This window comes from Aphelocoma coerulescens, chromosome 9 (genome assembly GCF_041296385.1).
Source record: "Aphelocoma coerulescens isolate FSJ_1873_10779 chromosome 9, UR_Acoe_1.0, whole genome shotgun sequence".
In the NCBI taxonomy this organism is placed as follows: Eukaryota; Metazoa; Chordata; class Aves; order Passeriformes; family Corvidae; genus Aphelocoma; species Aphelocoma coerulescens.
In genome coordinates this window covers 26450727-26468728 of record NC_091023.1, presented here as the reverse complement: position 1 = coordinate 26468728, position 18002 = coordinate 26450727, and the positions used below count along the sequence as shown (strand labels likewise).

At 51.5% G+C, this 18002-nt stretch overlaps 1 protein-coding gene across 2 annotated transcripts; it reads left to right on the top strand.

Annotated features, from left to right (window-relative positions):
• The first annotated feature begins 8449 nt into the window (after positions 1-8449).
• AADAC (arylacetamide deacetylase) lies at positions 8450-16292 on the top strand. Of its 2 annotated transcripts, XM_069024280.1 has the most exons (5): positions 8450-8796; positions 12326-12548; positions 12784-12853; positions 13189-13360; positions 14456-16292. In XM_069024280.1, exons 1-5 carry the CDS (start codon positions 8659-8661, stop codon positions 15062-15064), a joined length of 1212 nt encoding a protein of 403 aa, XP_068880381.1. In that variant the 5' UTR covers positions 8450-8658; the 3' UTR covers positions 15065-16292. The 2 variants fall into 2 exon arrangements, with proteins under 2 accessions (XP_068880381.1, XP_068880382.1); XM_069024281.1 differs by lacking the exon at positions 12326-12548 and having other exon boundaries at positions 8717-8796.
• Positions 16293-18002: the final 1710 nt, after the last annotated feature.

Sequence of the window (18002 nt, the reverse complement as noted above, 5' to 3'; positions counted from 1 at the left end):
GTTTGAAACAGTTTCAATTTTAACATCAACCAAATACTTCCTGCAATATTTTCTTCTAGTTTTGTACAGCTTTGGTAGATTGAAAGATGGAGGTACTGTACGTGGTCCTGGCTTGAATCCTCACTCTTAGCCCTTACATGGTGGGATTATTGCAGGAGGGATTTCTGTTGGCTCAGCTCTGAGCAGTCAGAGGTGACCCATGATCCCAAATGCTTTGCAGGGTGATTTGAGAAAACACAGTGGTGGTACCTGGTGTGATCAGGGGCATTCAGCTCTTCTGAGGAGCTGTTCAGCACCATTCTGTGTCCCCCCGTGTGTTTGTGCTCCCTGTGTGTCCCATCCTGATGGGTGAGTGTCGGCTGGTTGGTTTGAGCAGCCACCGTTCTGTGGAGATTGCAGCTTGTTCAAAACTCTGTGGCCTGGATCTCCCTGAGACTTCCAGTGCTCCTCAGCTCCAGCCTGGCCACAGATGCTCGGAGAATATTGGTTCAGGATGTCTGGGTCTGGCTGAGAATGGGTGTGAGAAACAGAAGCGGGGGGAGAAAATGTGTCCCCAAAGGAGGATATTGGGGGTTCAAGTTTTCAGTTTTGTGTTTGATTTTAGCCAAATGACTGATTTTGTTATACACTGAGAGAATGAAAACTAGAATGTTAGTGTGAGGTTGCTTTTAAAAATGCACTTGTTGGGGAGTAACCTTCCACTATGATGTTTGTGGAAACAAGATGAAACCTGCGGGTTTGCCAGTTCTGACTGCACCACACATGTGAGACTCATTGCACACATGGCTACTGCTCAAGTTCTGGTGCTTTGGAGTGTAATTCTCACTGTAGGTTAGCAGCAGCAGGATACAGCTTCACAGCACAGAGCTGCTGCTAAACCAGCTCCCACAGGCAGGGAAACAACCCAGGCTCCCTCAGAGCAGTTCCATGATTCCACTATGGTGATGCCTTGTCTGAGTACTACCACAGAATGGGCCTTCTGTTGGCACAAATGTGATGTGACATGTGTTTCTCCAGAGCATTAAGATCTTCCAAAGATCAGTAAGATGGTTTCATACCCATCTGAGTTGTGTAACGTACCCTGGCTGAGCCCCCACTTTTCCAGTGGGAATAGGAACGGTTTAACTCCATCCTCCTGGCACGGCCACAGGGATGGCCTCAGGGCATGGGTAACAGGGAGCACGATGGTTTTAGCTTGCTTTAGCCTTTCTCTTACAAATACTCAGGCCCAGTATCTGTGGCACTTTGGCCAAACCTCCTCTTGCATAAAGAAACTCCCTGGGGTTTTTTGTGTTGGTGTTTCCAGCAGCTGCTGAGAATTACTCCTGGTTGTTTCCTTTCCCTCTCCTATTCACAAAAGGAACAAATTAAGAAAGTCAAGATTTTCTGCTTACAAAATGAGAGAAAAAGCTTTGTAGAAATGAGGTCTGGGCAGCAGTTGGGTCTTTGTTTTTTGCTGCAGGACGTGCTTATGCAAGGGAGAGCCTTTGGCAGGGCCCTGCAGGAAGGTGGGCATGGGGCACCTCTCCTTTGCTGCTGGGAGAAACAGGATAAGAGAGATCTGTGGAGGGGGAAACATGCAATACACCTGAGGGGTAAATTGTGTCCCAAGAGTCCACACTTTCCCTAAGGCACTGTACTCATTCAGCACAAGTCATGTAATTATCTCCTTGTCAATGGAAGTCCCATATCTGGGACATAAGCTGCATAGTTGGTTTAATAAATATTAGATCCAGTGTAAATAGTTATTTTCTGCTAGTCCTGTTCACCATGGCTTTATCTGCTTAACAGCAATATCAGACTCTTCCCAGCACATGGGAATCACCATCCTTGTTTTCCTTTGCTCCTAATTTTGGAGAAAGGAGTGGGAGCAGTGAGAGCAACACGGCATCGAGCTGTGCAGCATGGGCTGCCTTCCCCAGCAGGGCTGGAGAGGACCTGGGCTGCTCCCAGCACCCCTGAGGGTGCCTTGGCAGCACAGCTGTGTGTCTCTGAGGAGTCCCACACCCGACAATCCCATTCCAGTGACTGGTCTCAGACTGGACAGCACTCCTGACCCCTGGGATCTGTGTGAGTCAGGAGCTGCCCTCTCTCAATTTGTAGTTTATACTATCAGGAACAAACCTGCAATCACTTCCCCGACCTCGGGTATAGCCTGGAATAATGGGGCTGTCCTGGAGCAGTGGGGTAGAGCTGGTCTCTTGCACCCCAGAGCAGATGGAACTCTGTATTATCTTATATATACTCTTCAAAAACATCTCAGTGTTCAATTGGCAAGATAAACAGCAAAAGTAGCTAAATCCTTGATTTCATCATGCTTTTTTTTCTCATTTGCTGCTGCAGTTCCATTTCAGAGCTCTGTTGCTTTAGCAGCAGCTTAATCCCCCCAGTGCCACTGCATCTCAACTGGAGAAGCTGTGAACCTCTGGGTTGGATAATGTCTCTCCTGTTCCTCATGCCTGGTGACTCTGCAATTCCAAAGTGTCACTAATTTCAGAATTCAGCCTTCAACACGTGCTCCTGCTTGTGTACATATGTGCATTCACAAAGCCAGAGATGTATTTGAGTCAACAAATCCAACCCCCTCTTGCTGCAAACAGTTCCCAAATGGTCTCTCTCCTGTTCGCGGTCTCCCAGGTGCTCGTTCCCCTTCCCAAGTGACTGCCTTGGGCTTCAATTCTATCAATTATTTTTTTAAAATTTACTGCTTCAACTGCTTCTTAAACTGCTGGTTGTCCCTCAGGTTCCTTCTCTGCCAGTCTCTGTTCCCCCAGGATGGCAAATCTAACTCCAGCAAGCTGCTGCTGGATCCAGAATTCAGGAATTGTGCTTATTGTTGTAAAAATGGGAAACTGTATGAGAACTAGAACTACATGAACATTGAGAAGCTGGCAACGGGAGGTGTGAGCTAGGTGAAATTCTTCTCATAAGTTTGGGTTTCTTCAATGACTTTGAACCACAAACTTTAATGTAGAAGGGAAAATCAGTGGAGGTAGTCGGGAGTGTGTGTAGGTCCTGGCTCTGTGTGTGCTCAGTGAGGGGGTTTCTGTCCTGATCTGCCTCCAAAGCAGCTGCTGTGTTGGTTCAGAGCGAGATGCCCTTGTCCAATAGTGCACCCAGGGAGCAGCTCTGCTCCTCTGAGCCTGTTGCTTCACTTGGAACAGAAAAAGTGAAAAGCAAAACTGTTGCTGCCTTCCTGCCAAACAGTAAAAAGTCACATGTTTGAAAAGAAGATTTCAGTTTGAAAGCATCAAAGCAAAACACTGACTTATTTGAAAACCCCATTATCTTATCCTGATAATAATGTTCATTTTAGACAGAGTTGGAAGATTTTTTATTGGGTACTTTGATGCCGTCATGAGCCCAGTATGTTTCTGGAGCTTCTGCTTTGTCTGGTGTTCAGAAATACTGCATGTGCTACACTTCTGCTTAATGAAGTTTCAGAGAATTGCTTTTTTCAGTTCAGGGTATGAATTGTCAAAGAAGACATTTGTTTCCATTTATACAACTTGCAATTTGGTAATGCTTATTACAGATGAAAAAGCAGAACCCAAATTCTCTTGCATAAAATGTCTTGTGAATTCCATCCCTTCATTTCATAGAAACAGGCCAGTTTTCAGTCCTGAGAGTGTCATTAAAAAGTACAGATACTAATAATGAAGAAAGAAAGCAGAGATAACTGAAGCTTAGTGAAGTTATATGAAATCTAGTACTGGCTTCTGAATATCAACCCAAAAGCTGTTCCTGGATTCCAGTGGTATTTTCAGCCCCATGCTGCTCTGACTGTACTGACTGGTCAGTGGGTGTCCATCAGAGGCACTAAAGGGCAGAATAAGTGGGTTTTGCTTTTTACTACAAGGTTGCAGCTTGATTGTCTGAAGGCAAATGTGGACAACATTCAGTGGCTCCTGTGCTGTGCACCTTTCCCCCTTGAGTCTCCAGGTGCCTGTCACAGCCCGTCCTTGCCCTGCCAGGAGGGAAGGACCGCCAGAACTGGTGCTCGCGGGTTTTGAGGTCCCTCGGGTGGAAGGGAGACCGTCTGCAGGGCTGCACTGCCTCCCGGTGGCTTCTCCCTTCCTTGCCTAAAACACTTTATTTGGGTGCGACCCCCTCACTTCTGTCTCTAGCTGTAGAGTAGCAACCTGCAGTATTTCTGCGCCTCCCTCACCCTGTACGATGGCTGCAGCCCCCAGCACCAGCGGTGCCTGGCACATCTGTCCCCCTCCTGCTGAAGCTTCTGCCACCAGTCCCTGGGCTGTAGTGTTATTTCCCCGCACGGCCCTTCAGCGCCCCTGTCTCCATCCCTCACCCCGGAGCCCCGCCAGGGGACTGGGCACCAAGGGCTGGCTGTCCCCAGCAGGAGCGGGGCAGGGTGTCCCCGACCCCATCACCCATCGGGGTAGCCGGGGTGGGACGGACCTGCCCAGACGGGGGGCCCTGCCAGCCCTCGGTGCTATTTTGGGCAGCTGTCACTCCAGACCCCGGAGAAGACGGACCCTTCTCAGCGTGGGTGTACAAAACCACTGCTGTCATCATGGGGTCAAACGGTGTCTGTGAGACAGCAGGGCCACCCTGGCAGCCCGGGGGTGCCATCACTGCCAGGAGCACCCCTCGGTTCAGCCAGGGCCACACCACTGACCCAGTACACGAAGTAGTGCAGGACACCTAAACCTCAGGGCAGGCTTAGATTGCATATTGGGAAATAATATCCATGGGCTGCACATGGCAGTGGTGGAGAGCTTAGAAACCATGTGGATGTGGCACTTGGGGACATGGGTTAGTGGTGGCCTGGGCAGTGCTGAGGGGATGGTTGGACTCAATGGTTTTGGAGGGCTTTTCCAACCTGAATGATTCTGTGACTGACAGACAAGCAAGGGCTTGTTGATGCCATGATGTTTTTTTGCCTTTTCTTTTATACCCCTGTCATACCTTTTAACAACTTCTGCATTCTTAGTCAAGCTGAGAGACTAAACATTTTAGAAGCTTTGTAGCTAGAGATCAGTGTGCCCCAGACCCCAAGGTCCTCTCCAGAACACATTCTGTAAACCAAGATAGAACCATCCAGGGGAAGGCTCCTTGGGGAGGGGGGCTCACTTGAGCCTCTCATTGGGGAATCTTTGATAGATCTGCTAATTAGTAAGACCTATAATGTTATACCAGATCTTTTGGGGTGGGCATTTGGCGGGGTGCATTTTGGTGCATTTGACCTGGACGTGTGCACCTAAGGATCCTTAAAAGAAATACCAAGGTAAAATCCTTTTTTCCCTTCTAACTCTGTTTGAGTCTTGGTTTTAAGACCAGGAAAAGGCATCAAGGCATCATTGTAATGCTGTGAAAGTGCAGTAAGTGGAAATGCAATAGGGGTGTAAGAAGGGTGAGGGAGGACTGTTGTTAGAAACAGACGTAAGGCTATAAACCCACACATTTCCCCACAATTTGAAAACTCAGATTGATGTTGCAACATTTATTTATTTTTTGCTGGGCTGACTTACTGAGGTGGCAGGTCAGTGCCTGATTGAGTCCATGCCACTCTCTCCATGGCTGAACAATCTGCAATGACAGGCAATCCCAGCTCTGATTGTCCATGTCCTGGAGCACATGGATGCAGGGGATGCTGGCTCTGAGCAGGGTGACATGTTGGCTCTTCTTCCCATTGCAGTTTTAAAGCCTGGCTTTAGTCTGCTTAACTTTGCATTAATTTTTTTCTGAAACATCAGTAGACTACACGAAAGTGCAGAGGGTGGAAAGCAGGGCATGCTGCATGGCTCTTGGTACACCGTGTGCAGGAAGGGCAGCAAGATGAGGTTTCATCGTGATATAACTATGGATGATTTGGGTTGAGGGGTGTCTTAAAATCATCTCATTCCACCCACGTGCTATGGGCAGGGATACCTTCCACTAGACCAGTTGCTCCAAGCTCCATCCAGCCTTATTTAATGAAATAAATCAGGAGGAAAAAGACTAAACCAAATGCTTGTTTGCTTTAGAAAGCTGTGAGCAGTGGGAGAGCACGTGATGCACAGCAGTAGTGGGTGCTGGTGTGGGCTCTGGACAGTGCTGGCAGGGCTGGTGCTGGGGTGAGGCATGAAGGGTAATCACTGCACGGGATTGATCTGGATTTTGACACCCACGTGTTTCATTTGGCACCTCATCCCCTGTCTGAGAGAGATCTTGTGCTGTCCCAGCTGGTCCCTTTGACTGAAAGGGCTCCAATAAAATTGGTATATGGGCATTTCCATATTGCAGGTGGTGCTATAGGGCTCCTTTGGATAAATCAGTTTATGACTTCCTTTATCTAAGAGTGCTGTGGGTTCAGGGAGGTTGCTGAGGTGGTTCACTGGAGGGCAGAGGAGTGCCTCTGGCATGAGATGAGACGCTGGTCTTTGAAGGTTAAGCACGGTGAGCTCCTGCCTAAGCCAAGGGTGACCTCAGGACAGGAACAGAGCTGAGCCCAGGCTGTCACTGCACAGCCATGCTTCCATCTGGAGACCAGCGTGGAAGGAGAGTGGGAAACCTTCCTTAAGTGCAACAAAGTAAAACACCATTTTTGTGGTGGTTCCAGGTCTGGCCTCATCTTCCTCTGTGCTGTTTGCCCATGCCAGAGCTGTCCTGGGATCTCCCGTTGCTCCTGGGGAGGGATGGGACAGGAGAGGGCTTTGTCCTGCATTCCTCATCACTCAGCTGTGCCTTATCTTCTCATGCCACCTGAAATCTGTCTCCTTTACCTATGTTTTACCTCTCAGCCCTTGATAAGAGGAGATGGGTTCACTGGTCTGTGCCCAGCCCTGTGTGCACACGTGTCACTGTGCTGGGACCCAGGGCCAGGCCACCCTCACCTGTGTTGGAATGGGCTCACCCATCCCTCTGCCCAGCACCTGGTGAAGTGACCATGGAGCTGTGTTCTCTCTTGGTTTTGTTGGAGCGAGGTCAAGAACACTGGGCTTTCACTGGTTGTTGTGCTGCAGAAGGACTGAGGAGAGAGAGCACAGGTGGATTTTTAAAATACGTGAATAGGTTGGAGGTGCCCAGAATTTAAAGAAATACCTGAAAGTTAGACTAAGGGCCAGTCTTCACCTGTGTTTGGGCTGGTGGCACATGGTTCAGCTTTTAGCTTTCTGTGATGTTTCATGCTCTGCTCCTCCAAAGGATGCTCCGGCCCCACAGGCTGCTCAGCCTGAGAGAGCACAAGGCTGTGCTGATTTGCTGTTGGTAGAACTTCAGCAAAAGAAATAACCTAAATTTTAAGCTGAAAAGGTAAACCCCTCAATTTTCCCTAGAGCAGGGTTTCTAGTGCTGCAGCTGTTCTTTTCATCCCTCCTGTGTGCCTGCCTGTGCTTGGAGTGTTTTCTTGGTCAAATTATTGCCGGTTTGAATTTATTCCTACCTGTCCACCCTGTGCAGAAGTGGTTGCCTCTGGAAAATGCATAAAAATCTTTTAATTCTGAGAATAGTGGCAAAAAAATTTGATCTGTCAAATATTAACCAGATGCACTGGACTACGGAGTATTATTATTTTTGTCTACCAACCCTACTATTGCACAAGGGGTTGGTGTGTTGTGCGAGGCAAAGGTGCCTTTGCCAGGGCACGAGGTGCCAGTCACTGCCTGAGGGGTGGCAGCGGGCCGGGGGCGGCCCTGGGCTGATCGCCCCAGGCATCCCTGCGAGCTGGGCTCTGCCCGAGCCGCTGCCCCGCGGCATCGCTGTGGCCCGAGCCCCGGGTGGGCTTCTGCCTGACAGAGCTCAGCTCATCGCTGCGGGATATCCAGCACGGCTGCCCGCAGCTGCGTGTCACCGTGCGGCAGCCCGCGGCCACCTCCTCGTCCCTGCTCGCCGGTCCCTGGGGGCGCGGGGCCGGTGCCGTGCCGGGACAGGGGCGGGAGGCGCGGGGCTGGATGCGGGGCTGGCCGGGGGCTGTGCCGGGACAGGGATGGGGGCTGGATGCGGGGCTGGATGCGGGGCTGGCCGGGGGCTGTGCCGGGACAGGGATGGGGGCTGGATGCGGGGCTGGCCGGGGGCTGCGCCGGGACAGGGATGGGGGCTGGATGCGGGGCTGGATGCGGGGCTGGCCGGGGGCTGTGCCGGGACAGGGATGGGGGCTGGATGCGGGGCTGGCCGGGGGCTGCGCCGGGACAGGGATGGGGGCTGGATGCGGGGCTGGATGCGGGGCTGGCCGGGGGCTGGATGCGGGGCTGGCCGGGGGCTGTGCCGGGACAGGGATGGGGGCTGGATGCGGGGCTGGATGCGGGGCTGGCCGGGGGCTGTGCCGGGACAGGGATGGGCACTGGATGCGGGGCTGGATGCGGGGCTGGCCGGGGGCTGGATGCGGGGCTGGCCGGGGGCTGTGCCGGGACAGGGATGGGGGCTGGATGCGGGGCTGGATGCGGGGCTGGCCGGGGGCTGTGCCGGGACAGGGATGGGCGCTGGATGCGGGGCTGTGCCGGGCTCGGCTGTTCCGGGCGGCTGCACGCCCTGCTGGGGAGCCGTGTTGTTTTGGAAGCTGCACAGTGGAGTAACCTCTGCCCCGGGTGATACGACAAGAAATCACCTCCTGGCCGGGCCCCAAGCAAAACACGGGATTAACTTTGCCCTGTGCTGGCTTGTGGCTGTCGGGAGGCGGTGAGAGCTGCTCCCACCAGCGCCGGAGCGGAGCCTGCAAGGATGGGGGCCCGGCTGCTCTGCCTCTGCCTGCTCACTGCCCTCCTCGGCTACTACATCTACACCCCGCTCCCCGAGGACCTGGCGGAGCCCTGGAAAGTGATGCTCGTCTCGGCTGCCTTCAGAGCCGTGGGGCACCTGGTGAGGTGGTGGGGGCTGGGAGGGCGGAGCAGGGGGGTTCTCGTGCCTCTGGGGCTCACGGACACGGCAGTCCATTAGTGTCATGCTGCATGCCTTACAGAGGTACGGTGTTACACTGACTGAAGGGCAGGAGTAGCTGAAATGAAGCACTAAACTTACTGTGACTATAATATAATGAAATGTAGAAAAAATTTGATCTTGCAGCCTTGAGAAAGGGCCATTCAGAGTAACTGGAATGAGATGCGAGGTGTGACTGCGGATAGACAAGCACAGACAAGTTTCTCTGGCTTTACAGCCCTGTGCAGCTGAAGAACTGCTGCCGGAATCATTCCCGTTCCTGTATGCAGGAACTGGCAGTGCTGGGTGTCAGGGGAGGGAAGACTAGAGCAGCTCTCACATTCTGTTGATTTTTGTGGTTTCATGGAAATCCACTGACAGAGTAAGTCTGAAAACTACGCAAAACAACAGCTCTGTGTGAGACAGCTCTTGTTGGCAGGGGGTGCCTTTTTTAGGGCTGTCCAGTCTGCAGGAGAAGGGAGGATGGAGGGTTTTTTTGGTGTGTCAGGGACTCTTTGCTGCTCTCTTGATTTGATTTTGGGGGTTGAGATGGTGGAAGATGACAGTGGTGAGCAAGAAACTGTAGTCTGCAGTGTTGGTGTGCTGCCTTGCTGCTTCCCCTCCTAAATCCCCTGCTGGAGGGAGCCTGCAAGGAGGGCGGGCACGGGCAGCTCATTGCCCCGGCACGCCTGGTGCCTGCTCGGTCACGGTGTCACCTCAGCTCGGCGCTGCCGGCAGCAGGAGCGTCGTCTTTGTGCGAGGATCGTGTGTTTTCACTGGAACGTGGAGCTGTGTCCGTGGTGCCTGTTGTCCTGGCTGCCTGGGAAGCCTGAGCCCATTCCCCCCAGCGCTGCTGAGGGCAGGCATTTTGTAACTGTGCTGTCCTGTGAAACCACAATGCCAAGGGATGGACACAGACACAGCCTCCCTGGAGCTGCACTACTGCAAATTGGATCTGAGGTGGCTCTAAATTGTCCAAAGTATATCCTGAATGGCTCTAAATTGTCCTAAGTATATCCTGAATGGCCATCCAGTTACAGGGCAGCGACTCGTGGTCACTTATGGCAGATCTGCGTTTGCACGGGGGACCCTGTTTTAGTCTTTCTGACTCCCTCATGTTGGTTTGAACAAAAAAAAAAATGCCACCCCCGAGCATTCCTGATCAGCAGAATCCTCTCCGAGCTCCCAAAAGGGTGTGCCAAGAGCACCATGACATGGCAAATTTCTGTCCCCTTCATTGTGGTAGGGCCTTGGCAGCCCTGCTGGGTGTCACTGGTGTGCTCAGAGTCCCTTCGTGCCCCTCCTTGCAGCAGGGAAGCTGGGAATGTCTCCCTTTGCCTGTTGGTGTTCATGTCCTGTGTCCGTGTGCTGCCAAGCTGGGGAACAGCCTCTGAGAGCCAACCTGCCACTTGCTGTGGTGCTTGAGCACAAAATGCTTCAGGTCTTGCAGGAAGTGCCCCCCGCCCTTGGTCTGAAACACCTGAAGAAAGTAAAAAACACAACACAACGTTTTTGCTGTAGTTGTGCAACATCCTCCCAAAGCTCCCTCCCTCCACAGCCCAGCTCCGTGGAAGCACTGAAAGCCCGACTCGGGCCCTTTCCAGCCCCGCTCACGAGCTGCCCGTGTCCGAGCTGGGCTGGTGGGGAGCGTCCCCCGAGGGTGCCTCGTCCCAGCTGCTGCCTCTCCGGAAACCTGAACTGCTGGAAGCCGTGTGGGACTGCCCCTGCCCAGGCACAGGCAGGCTCCCTTCCCCCTCCAGAGGTTTTGGAGGGTTTGTCCTTGCTGCCTGCAGTGCTCCTCTGTGGAAGAAGGAGGAAGTGACTGGGGAAAATGCTTGCCAAAGCACGGGGATCCCAAACCCCAAAGCGGCTGGTTTTCCTGTCACTCCATAGCACCCAATAACCTCACACTGGGACAATGAGGATTTTCAGATGAGGGCACCATTTCCTTTCATTGATAATGGCCTGGGAACCACAGGCAGCAGCCCGGTGGTTTTCCACAGTGTAAATTGTCCACTTGTGGAAAACACAGCTCTGAGAGCACTGGAAATCCTCAGTGCTGGGGCTCAGAGAATTCCTCCCACTGTGGGGCTTTCACAAGCTCGGTGGAGTCACAGCAGGACTCACTTTGACTAATATATTTGTTTTTTCAAGATGTTAATCCTTGGGGAAAAAGCAACAGCTGAGAAATACTTATGTAAACTGTGTAAATGTTGTGGCTAAAACGGCAGTTCTGGCACGTATGTGTGTGTTTGTTTTCATGGAGCTGATGGCAAGGACCTGAGGTTCCCTTTGCAGTGTGCCAGGGCCTGCCCACTCATCTCCATCCCAATTCCAACACACTGGGATTGGCAGGGCTCCTCCTGGCATCACCCGCTCCAAGCCTTCAGAGGGAGGCGACTCAAAAATGCGGTGACAATCGCTGTCAAAGACTGCCAGCAAGGGCTGAGCTGTGTGCTATTCTAACTCCTGAAAGGGAAGGTTATATCACGGAATCCCAGACTGGCTTGGTTTGGAAAAGATCTTAAATTTCATCTCATTCCACCCTCCTGCCAAGGTCAGGGACACCTTCCACTAGACCAGGTTGCTCAAAACCTGGTTATATGTAGATGATGATTAAACAGTTGATTTAAATACAATTTGAAGGATAAAAAATACAACGAGCAGGGTCAGACTGTATGACTTGCACCATCACAGTCTGAAGGCTAGAGGTTACACCTGTCAGCAGGTGACCACTTACAGTGTGGGGGTTTCACATTCCTCCTGGGGAGAATAGAGCATCTCTTGGAAGCCAAACTTCAAACAAGGTCTGCACCAGGCTTGGCTATCTTCTTTCTTTTAAAACTCAAACCTGCTCTGAATTTCATCTGTTTTCACCTTCAGATAACATGTAAGAACTTGGCTTTGTTACTTCATTGTTTCGGTTGTGATGTGCTGAGGCAGGGAGGAGGCTGGGCTGGGAAGTGGTCATGTCCCATTGCTCGGGGTGGTGCTGGAGGAGCCAAGGTGCTGGTAGCAGTGCAGGGGCCGTGGGTGGCTCTCTGCAGTGCGTTCCCTGGGCTGTCCCCATGCCCACGCTGGTGCCAGCAGCAGGCCAGCAGCTGTGGGTGGTGGTTGGTGGCTCTCTGTGGCACGATGCCTGTGCTGATGCTGGTGGGTCACTGAGCCGGACACTGGGCTGTGGAGGAGACCCACAAAAACACCGAGCAGGAGCCTGAGTGTAGACACAAGCCAGCAGCCCTGGTTCTGGCTGGGCTCTGGCCTTGCTGGGCAGCTGGTGACACAGTGTGAGCGTGTGTCACAGAGTGCTTGTTTCACTGCCACGTTCCAATCAGATGGATACACTCTGGCCTGTTGTACTGACCTCTACAGCAACTTTACAAGTTCGTACAGAGCATCAAATGGCTTCATGGGAATTTAATCTGAGAGTAAGGCTGCACTTAAAACAGTTTCCTCTTGTCTTGTGCTTTAGTCCGAGGCAGCTGATCTGCTGGGGCTGATGCACTACATGGAGGGCATGAGGCTCATCACGGTTCTCGAGCTTGTTGCTCCCACACCCGATGAAAATGTCACTGTGACAGACACAAAGTTCAACAACGTCCCTGTCCGCCTGTACCTGCCCAGGAGGGCACCTGGTGGGCTCAGGAGGGCCATGGTCTACTTCCACGGTGGGGGGTGGTGCCTGGGAGATGCAGGTAAGCTCTGCTGCATCGCTGCCACAGCTCTGTGGGAAAGATCTCAGCAGTCCTGTCAAGTGCTGCCTTTTGTTCAGTGGGAGTTGCCACAGGGAGGGGCAGGGGACTTGTGTGTCACCAGTTAAAAGCCAGGGGGTGGTTTGGGAAAGTCACCTGGAAGCTGCTGCCAAGAGGAACAGGCAGTTCTGTGTGTGTGTGTGTGTCCGTTCTCACACGTACCGGGGTTTCATTTCAGGCATGAAATCCTATGATCACATATCACGGCGGATTTCAAACGAGCTAAATGCTGTCGTGGTGTCAGTCAAGTAAGAGATATTCTCCTTCCAGATGGGATGAGGGTTTGGAGTTAAATTAATCTGTTTCAATTGATCTGATTTTTCAATGTTTCTGTATTTGGTCACGTGCTTTCCTGCTAGCTTATAAACGTTTGTGAACAGAGGGTGCCAGGGTGACACTGGTGAATTGTGGTTGGTGGCTATTTTGGCTTTATAAAGATGGGTGGGTAATAAAGTGGATCCCCTGGGATAGACAGTTCCCACTTCTCTGGGCACAGAAATAAACATCCCCCAACAGGGAGATGCGAGCAAGCTCTCCTCTTTATCCACAGCAGGTACTTACACACTTCTCTTGCCTCCACCAGCTACAGGTTGGCACCTCAGCACCGTTTCCCTGTCCCGTTTGAAGACGTGTACTCGGTGACCAAATTCTTCCTCCAGAGCAAGGTCCTGTCCCAGTATGGGGTGGACCCTGCGCGGGTCTGCGTGGCCGGGGACAGTGCTGGGGGCAACCTGGCCGCGGCCGTGGCACAACAGGTACAACGAAGCTGCTTTGCAAGCTCAAAATCATTACTTTTGTCGTTTCATGACCACTTAAAAAAAGCACAGCTCACAGCACACGCTGCTCTCGCGGTCTGTGCCCACAGGACGCCACGCAGCCTGCGGGATTGTCACAGGGCTTCGGGGCCAGGAGAGCGGCTGTGCCTGAGCCACTCAACGGCATCCGAGGAGCTTTAGTGCCAACCAGACATCTGTCCCCTAAAAAAGGCTCTCTGCCCTCTAATTGGGGCATACATCACTCTAACCTTAAGCACCTGTTGACTGGGCTAGGTATGATGTTTGAAAAGGGAATTTTACCTACGTGACTCATAGAGATGTAAATAGCAGGGAAAACAAGCAAACAAGAAACCCCTCCCTAAATGTTGCAGTGTCTGATCATACAGTTTGGTGCCTTTTGAACTTCTCCTTCAGCTTTATTAAATAAAGTCAGCACGATGTTGTTGCTCTCTTGAGAAGTTGTTTGGATTCTAGTGAAACACTGGGAATGGTGGTGAATTTGCTGCGGATGCTGAAGGCAGAAGATGAGGGAGAAAATGGAAAATTTATTAGTGAAGAGGGGAAAAGGTTGACATATAAGAAATGTCAATGTTCAATTCATCACATTTTATTTGTTACATCTCTAAAATGCACAGAATTGCAATTGCTTGAGTTGTAACATCTCAGCATTAAAAATCAAACAGATGGGCAAGCTCTAAATTGTGTGAAATAATGAGGAGACCCAGAAACCTGAAAGTTTCATGATGTAAGAATAGAAATTTTCTGTAGCTATAGAAAATCTTCTGTTAATACTTCAGAAAGCATCAAAATTTCAAAAATAGTATTCCCCAAAAAACATTATCCTTCAATATAAGAAATAAAATGAAATTATATTTGGTGTTTGAGAATTTTTATTACAGCATGCTGTTTTAGATGCCTATAGATTTGGAACTTCTTTATCCTGGTTTTATAGATAGTTTTATTTTGCTCATGTTGCAAAATGCGTGTCGTAATTCTTTACTTCAGATGATCTGTCAGTGTGGGAGAATCAACACCTTTACTGATTCTTTGCAATGGTTTTTCTTTTTTCTGCAGCTGTTGCAGGACCCTGAAGTCAAAACCAAGCTCAAAGCTCAAATTTTGCTCTACCCTGCTCTGCAGGCCCTTGACCTGAATCTGCCGTCCTACCGAGACAATGACAACAAGCCGCTCTTGCCCAGGTCGCTGATGGTCAGGTTCTGGAGCGAGTATTTCACGTCAGACCCCGCCCTCAGGGAGGCCATGGCCTCCAACAGGCACATCCCCGCCGACTCCGGCCACTTGTTCCAGTTTGTGAACTGGAGCCGCTTGCTGCCCGCGGAGATGCGGAAGGCGCACGTCTACAGCGGCCCTGCCGTCGGCGGCGCGGGGCTGGCGCGCGAGCACCGCGGCTTCCTGGACCCACGCGCGTCCCCGCTGCTGGCCAGCGACGCCCGCCTGCACCGCCTGCCCCCCGCCTACATCCTCACCTGCGAGCACGACGTGCTGCGCGACGACGGCGTGATGTACGCGGAGCGGCTCCGCGCCGCCGGCGTGCCCGTCACGCACCACCACGCCAAGGACGCCTTCCACGGGGCCATGATGTTCGTCTTGTGGCCGCTCGATCTGGCTGTGGGGCACCGGCTCTTCAGCACATACATGGACTGGCTGAATGAGAATCTGTGAGCTGGAATGGTGCCCTATTCGCCCTCCTCTCACCCGCCAGGTGTGACTGGGGGCATAGGAGCTGTGCTGGATTTTGGCCATGATTGCTGTCTCCCTTGAGATGCCCACAGGGTTGGGACTGGAGTGTTTCCCATCTTCTCTGGCAGAAATCAGTCTGATCCTAACCCACGTGTTCTTCCAGTGCTGTCATCTGAGCCTCAAACCCCCAGACTGCCAGGACTGCTCTGGGGTTCCTCTTCTGGCCCTGCAGCCTCTGGGATTTGGTGTCTTGTCTCTATTGCTGCTTCTTTCTTCCCATCACAACATCTTCAGGGTGTGTGCCGAAGGGCTGGGTTGCTGTGGGCGCATGGGACGTGCTTGGTGGCTGCTTTGCTCCTGTCCCCTTTGGCTCTGTGGCAGCAGGGCCCTACTGCTGCCAGGGTGATGGGGTGAACAGGAGCACCAGGACCTGGCTGCAGGAGGCTCCGGGCAGCTGGAGGGACCTGCCCACTGCAGGCTGGGCTGGAGCTACTGTTCCTGCCCTGCACAGCTGCAGGGAAGCACTTGGAAACCCAGTGGGATGGCTGAAAAAATGTGCAAGGGTTTTGGGCTTTGTTTGTTTGTTTGGGGGGTTTTGTTTATTTGGGGCTTTTTGTTGTGTTGTGTTTTTTGGTTTTTTTTAAGCACCTGTCTTACTCCTACTTGCTTTCTTTAATCCTTGAACTAGCAGGAAATAGTGAAACAAACCAGCACTGGATATTCACTGGAAAAAGGCAGCTGTGAAGGTCCCAGCCTTACAATAGCACTGCTGCATTGTCTGTGCTCTACTTATATGTTAAGTCATGTACTAGGTGTCCTAATTGTCCTCAAAATTGTTTATCAGATTTTACACATGATTTCTTAAAAGTAAAATTAGCTTAGTAGCTTTATAGGCTTGAAAAAACATAGTTCAGCTGTCTGTGTGGAACAAATAACCTCTGTGTAAATGGTTTGTATGTTAAATATAAACCTAAAACTTGTGACTGAAGCATGAATGCAGGGGCTGGCTGTTGGTTTAAGCAAATCAAACACTGAACAGGTACTTTGTGTATCCTGCTTTCCTTTTGCATAAAAGGTACTGAATCTTCCATAATTCTGGGTTATTTTTCCTGAGTGCGTGCGGCCTGTTCAGATGGAATGTGTACGGGATGATTGCTGTTCTTCATCTTTATTAAGCAGAATATACATATTAAACTTGTCTTTGATTCCAGTGCAAGGTGTTTTGTCACTCAAGTGTCCCATTCACGGGGAAGCAGCAGCAGGCGTGCTGAGGCCCAAGGGTGGCTGCTGCAGACAGCCCCAGGTTTCAGTTCTGCTGTCACGGGTGATGTGGATGGGGTGGTGCTGGGCTGGGCTGGGCTGGGCTGGGCTGGGCTGTCGAGGAGGGAAGGGGCAGTGGTTGAGGAGGTCTCTCTTTGCATCTTTGCACACCCTCTGGATGCACATCTGTGCACGTGTGCTCACTCCCAGAGTGTTTGTAAGTTATTCCTTGGGTCTCTGTGCAGCACTGCCAGCACATCCCAGTGCTCACCCACAGACTGGGCTCCTGTCTGCTGGCAGAGACAGTTCCACTGCAGTTCTATTCCTCCCACATTTGGAATTAATTAACAGCCTCTTAGTATTCCTGAGGAAGATGGGCTTTGGGGTTTTGCTCAGTAACACCTTTGGTCTGATATTCTATACAGTTTTAGGGTCATGTCCACAAGAATGTTCCCTAGGATGGGCATTTCTGGGTTGTAAATGCTAGTGGAATGAGCCTGGTTGGGGTTTCCAGGAAGACAACCTTGCTTAAGAGACTGCTTAGGGAGGATGGTTGTGTTGTTTGATTTGGAGGGGATATGCTCACATCACATCCCTCAGCAGGTTTCCCTGCTGTGACCCAGACTGGCTTTGGTTGTTCTCCTGCCCTGCAGCACTGGGACATTGCTGATAGAGCAGCACGGGGCTGAAGTGTTGGGCTAAGTTGGCTTTGCCCCCCTTCAGGGGTGCTGGAGGTGCCCAGCTGGAGCAAACCTGGGGCACCCTCCCTGTCCACGCTGCCATCAATATTGTGTTTCCTCCACTGTGGCTCAGTCATCAGCTGTGTCAGGGACACTGAATGCCTACCTGTAAGGCAGAAGAAGAATTATTGTTCTAAGAAACAGTGCCAGCCAAAACTTGCCAATCTTCCCTTGTGTGTTTTTATAAGATTCTCTTGGAACCAGAAGTAAATGTCTTTAAAGCGCCAGCACCTAAATGTGGAGTCATGATTTATTGGGCTGGATGTTTTGTTTAGGTTCCTAGAATAGACTTTTGGGATTGGAAATGCCTGGTGAGGCAAAAATGAGACAGTGAAAGCTGCACTATTGATGTTGCTGGCAGGAGAGGCTGAAGCTGCAGTAAGCAAACCATTTATCCACACCAGAAAACAGGACAAACCACCACAGAGGAAGGCTTTGGTACGTCTCCAAAAGCCTTCCCTTGAAGGGAGGATGGGATTTGGTGGTTGGAGTCAAGGACAAGGCTCAGCCTCACCACGGAGGGGCTCACAACACGGTTTGGAGCCAGCTCTGGCTGCAGAGATCAAACCCTCCCAGGATGCCCAAGCACAGGGAGACTGATCACAGACTCTCCTACCACAGGATGCAGTGATAGGTGTATGGGGCTCATGCTTTCAAGTGAGTCAAGCAGGAAACAAAGCATCCTTGAAGTGTCCCCACCAGTCAGGGCTTCCCCATTATCCATTTCTTCAGAATCCTTAACGTTTTGCTCAAGTACTACACTGGTTAAAAAACCCAAAAATAAAAAAAAAAAAACAAACCCAACAAACCACCCCTGAAACTCCAAACCCCAGAATGTGACAATACTCCTGCGTTTCTGGTGTTTTTGGAAGTGTTGGTTGGGCTGTTTCCAGCGTGCTCAGGCCGTGCACTCAGCCCCT

Excerpts from the sequence above, each read along its gene's own strand:
- AADAC (XM_069024280.1), top strand. The coding sequence starts at position 8,659 with ATGGGGGCCCGGCTGCTCTGCCTCTGCCTGCTCACTGCCCTCCTCGGC. Across the intron at positions 8,797-12,325 it reads TCAGAGCCGTGGGGCACCTG|TCCGAGGCAGCTGATCTGCT; the intron begins GTGAGGTGGTGG and ends CTTGTGCTTTAG. Across the intron at positions 13,361-14,455 it reads CCGCGGCCGTGGCACAACAG|CTGTTGCAGGACCCTGAAGT; the intron begins GTACAACGAAGC and ends TTTTTTCTGCAG.